The sequence below is a fragment of the Haliotis rubra genome, unplaced genomic scaffold (genome assembly GCF_003918875.1).
Source record: "Haliotis rubra isolate DU_JTF1 unplaced genomic scaffold, ASM391887v1 Scf34, whole genome shotgun sequence".
Lineage (NCBI taxonomy): Eukaryota > Metazoa > Mollusca > Gastropoda > Lepetellida > Haliotidae > Haliotis > Haliotis rubra.
Genome location: NW_025767013.1, coordinates 3,585,285 through 3,590,274, shown reverse-complemented (window position 1 = coordinate 3,590,274; position 4,990 = coordinate 3,585,285). Strand labels below are relative to the sequence as shown.

General features: G+C 42.3%; 1 protein-coding gene across 1 annotated transcript; it reads right to left on the bottom strand.

Moving 5' to 3' along the window:
• Nucleotides 1-1,736: 1,736 nt before the first annotated feature.
• Nucleotides 1,737-4,634, bottom strand: LOC124284567 (probable protein S-acyltransferase 22). Its single transcript, XM_046720660.1, has 2 exons — nucleotides 4,491-4,634; nucleotides 1,737-3,816 (listed from the first exon to the last, which is right to left on the bottom strand). Exon 2 carries the CDS (start codon nucleotides 3,290-3,292, stop codon nucleotides 2,198-2,200), a length of 1,095 nt encoding a protein of 364 aa, XP_046576616.1. The 5' UTR covers nucleotides 3,293-3,816; nucleotides 4,491-4,634; the 3' UTR covers nucleotides 1,737-2,197.
• Between the last annotated feature and the right edge of the window lie 356 nt (nucleotides 4,635-4,990).

The following is a 4,990-nucleotide window of genomic DNA, read 5'->3' as shown; positions in this document are numbered from 1 at the left end:
CGGAACACAGAAAAAGTTGGTTCCCTTGGTTTTGCGGCGATGTTAGTCAACGAACAGCAATAGTGGAAGGAATTTCGAAGCATGTCCAACGCTAGTCTGTCATACAGACCCTGAAGCAAATATATCCAAGAAAGCCCACGCAAGTGTACAGTACACAACCCTGTGCACTTAAAAGAACCCACGAATCCGTTGGTATATGACCAGATGGTGGCCACATGAATACGTGCAAACACCTAGTTGCGGGTACAGCAACGTGCAGTGAATTTGGACAAAGTACTGTGACTATGTGACCCAGTCCACCCAGCTGTGAATGGGTACCTCGTTAGGATGAGAAAGCCACAATAACTCGGTGCGCCTTGTGGCTGCAAGAGTTGCATACTCCCCAGGGAGTTGAGATTGATAATACGATGTGACGTTAAGATTGACATCCAATTATTGAGGGGACAAATACCAGCGCCTTGAGCATGCACTAGTTGCCTGGATATGTGCGCTATGTAAATATCCTATGATAATGATAATGAAAGTCTAGAAAATGTGGCAAGTCTAGGTTTCCACAGCTTCAGGCTGAAAATGAAGAAACTCTCAGGGCTCCTTATCATTACTAGTATATGTTCATTTCAGAGACTAGTTGTTAGTTTGGTCCAACGCCTGTTTCAAAGAACTGTTGTAGCAGGTCGAATATATTCTCTTCAGTTTCATACAACGATCTGGGGGGAATGCTCTGCAGCGTAACGTGCATTTACCTTAATTACAATGATCCACGCATTATCTAGCGTTTCGCCTGCTTTTCTTTACACGTGTCTCTGTGGGACAGCGATGTGGAAACTCTACAGCTCTGAACGATCGATCTTCCGGCCGTATCTAGGAAACAGCTTTTCAGTATCTCGGTTACTGTGTATCGTTCACTGTGTTTATCGTTTGCGTGAAGGTACACACGTACGTTGTCAAACGTGGGCAGAGCTTCGTGTAAGATGGCATTTTAAATAGGCGCAGTTGGAAAAACGTCATGGTAATCGATGTAAGTACAGTACTTTCAATACAGTGCAATACACCTGTCGTGACATCATACCAGGTCGGGAGTCTATTAACCCAACCCAACCGAACAGACGATGTAAAATATTCAATGTTTCTTTGTCTTAAAACAATGGTGTATAATAACGGGTCTCGTTTACAAAAAAAAAAAAAAATACCCCCAAAACCCGTTTAAGACATTTAAATCATAATTCCACTTTTGCGACAAGCAATTTTATTTCACTTACTTACGATTTAGTTATATATCTCTTCAGTAAAGGTTTTGTGTCTTATCACATTTGCACGTTTAGATCAGTAGCAGTGCACACATTTGCAACAAATGAACGTGCCAGAATCCTATAAATCGCAGATTATGACTGATTTTGTAATGATGTTTGTCAGCATCATAGACGCACGTGGATTTTACCAATGCGGTGAAAGTTTGAGGCTTTCCACATAATATCAGTCAGAGCGTGATATAACTGAAATTACAACTATTACATATTACACCCGAGGCGTAACTATTTATCTGATAACCCCACTCTGATGTCAGTACAACTCACCCACGGGTATCATATGGTGAGACGTCTTGTACATATACAACAATTGTACACAAATAATAGATAGACACAGATACAGTCAGATGAATAGACAGATAAAACACATATCTGCAAGTCGAGACTTGTACATTACTTGTATATAGTATACACAGATAAGAAACACAATGCCATACTCGGTGTTTTTACTTTCGTATTGAACGGGAAGTTTACAAGACTGTGCCATTCAGGCAACACAGTTTAAAGCACAAAGTGATCAATAGCAGCAACAATTTTGGCGGCACCGTACAGTAGAAATATTTACCATTTGAAAATATCGATCTAATACCTAATATATATTCTAAAAAATGATTCGGCGGCACAACATGCTGTAATCACAAATGCCATATAAACAATGTTATAGAAAATCCATATACCAGTAAATATATGTACATCTATTTGGTAAAAGCAAATATTTTAAATGAGTAAGAAACATGTACAGTTTCATGATAAGTGTGATTGCAGTAGTGACTGTCGGTAAGATCGACCTATCTCAGCTCGTGAATTACATCACTGTTCCGTGGGAGCCTTTCACGGAATCTGGACGGTGTGGGATTGCTGGAGAGATGGCAACTGCTTTTCAGAATGTTTTACTCCGAGGTATGACGTTGTACCTTAATCGTTGGCCACAGTAGAGGGTCCTCAGTTGGGGGGTACACATTGTGTAATGGAAGAAAAATACTCAGGCCCCAGTTAAGTCCAAACACTGACTGAAGTCTTCCAGATAGGGGACGGTTGTCAATGATCTCAATTTTTTTTCTGTTCAGATTGTCATGTTCAAATGAGGTCATTCCATTCTTGATCATCATTGTATGTTCAAGTAAGAACGAAGCTGATAAAAAAGCAAAATAGAACAAAAAACATGTGACAGACATGTATATAACAACTATTGGAGACGTGTAACCGAGCATCATCCGTAATACTGTTAATGGTGGCATGAAGTCGAGGTATGAAATCCGGAACCAGAAATAGTGGTAGATGTAATACAAGGCGTGGACAAGAGCGTAGGAGCACGCAAGCGTTGCCCACAGACAGAATATCACAAAATGACGTAGATTCCGCCACCCCACGCAGGTGCCCGCGAAGTAGCAATGGTGGTCCCGTTTGAGAATACACGTGTTGCATAGCGCGCAGTGGTGGCATCGAGGGGGCCGCATGACGTCACACTGAAAACATGGACACCACGACCAGTAAGGGTATTTAACAGTTTTACCCCCAGTTTTATCCTTGCTCGCCGAACCAGAAAAATCCATAGAAGATGGTTTAACGAATCGTTCACGCAGCCCAGCGGTCTGCGGCGTCCGACTTCCGTTTTCATTGTTCTCAACGGAAGTTTTTCCTTTCCCATCGCCTTGACCTTCCACATCAATCGAGTGACCTTGACCTGACTTCTTATAATGGGAGTAGGACGAATCCACGTATCGGATACACAGCCAATTCATCATCATCTCGGCGAAGAGGAAGGATACGAACAGTCTCTGCAGCAGCACCGTAGTCGGTCCCTTGTCCCTGTAGATGGTGGGTAGGACATCGGCGATGCCAATCACCCATGTGCCGACGATAGTGAAGAAGAACATAGGCACGGCGTGCGCAATAACAAACTCGGGCGTCAATGGATGATTGTTCTTTTTGTAATGGGCCTTGAACTTGGACATCAGAGACTCGCGAGCAACGTTCGCCGGCATTTTCGAAATATAATATATTTACTTCAAGACTTCAAATGTATTGTCGTGTTACATACGCGACACCTAGCACACTTATACCCCAAGTCGGGAATAACAATTGCAACTAAACTTCCAACCAAAATCTAACGTTTTAGGTACCGTCAGTAGGGTTTTAGCGTGTCCTATGCTATTAACGTTCCCGCAAATGAACATTCAGCTTGTAGGATAAGCAAATATTCTTTGATTCTCTGTCCGCGTACACGTCGGATACATCGTTATAACTTGGTATTTGCAGTGTGTTGGTTATGTGTCTGGGTCACGCTAGCTGGCTATGTCGCCTGTTAATGACACTCGGGACAACAAAATCATATCTAGGCGTCTCAATGGTTCACCGTGCACCTGCTTTGTAATATGTAGTGTAGCTGTCGACATGAACAGACAAATCTCTCTGATGAATGGCCCGGCTGGTGTTGTAGTCCAACACAATACCAGCCCACGGGGTACTGAACGGGTCCGTGGGTGCACAGCACGACGCAGTGATAGGCCTGGAAAAAAAGAAAACGCAATCAACATGTGACAGCATGATACTGTTAAGGGTATACAGTATCAGAAGATACCAAAATACGTTGATCGCATGCAAGAGAAAGCTTACAGAATGTTGTCAAGTCCAACATTTCATATAAAGGAGCGGTCGCCATGGTTCATTAATCGTAAGGTTTACTGTTATGGATATGCATAGTCTGTTGTCAGGACAGACAGCACGAAACATTCCGCCCATAGCTGATTTCAATCTCGTGGTTTATATTCAAAATTCACAATAAAATATGCCAATGCTGTAATGCTTGAACAAGAGGACGTGTGGCAGAGAGACATTTTCAAGGTTTACATTACCCCGTCCCTTGTTAATTCCACTTGTAAATATTTACTTAGAGCACTGTTTCCTTTCGACACGCATTGTTATCTATTAACCACAGCTGGATTGCTTTAACAATTCTCCATTAGGGCCCTACGTCTACTCAGCCAGCCACGATCGAGTGTAATCAATAATATATGTTTGCTCGGGCCATGCAATATATTTTCACTTTATAATGCTTTAACTGCTTCATAAATATCAATGACAATGGTTGCAGTAAGTTTGTACGCACAAATAGTGTTGACAGTTGCCACAGACTATGCTTGTGTTAAGCGATATAGCATGTATATGATAAATCAAACATACCTGTAATGACGTTTGAACGGCAAGGAGTAGTAAATTGAGGCAGTGAGCGTCCGTTATTTCACTTCCCTCCAACGTTTGTCCAACCTGGAGCCCACCTAACTCTTCCCCAAATGTCCGTTGGCGTACCCGTCCCGTGAAGGGCCGCAAGCGTATGATTGACTGCACTACGTCTGTCGTCAATGGCAACACGGTCAACACATCAGCTGATCGGAATGAAGGAGGACGGTCGAGCGAGGAAAATGGGTTATTGATTACATAGATGATGAGAATAAACAGCTGAGAATGATGTTGTTTGCAAAACGTCAACGGCGGTCACTCGTGATGTGCCGATTGTAACACTGCACATGACAAAATAGCTATGCATGCGATCTGACTTTATGAATAGGTGAAAACAAGGCAGCAATAGAGAGAAAAAAGAGTCGATTTCGTTTTTTGTTATTTTTCAGTTATGACAGAATACAGGATATTCTGTTTTCGATTTCTTCCGGTTTTTAGTTCAT

Coding starts and splice junctions, on each gene's coding strand:
- LOC124284567 (XM_046720660.1), bottom strand. CDS start 3,292: ATGCCGGCGAACGTTGCTCGCGAGTCTCTGATGTCCAAGTTCAAGGCC.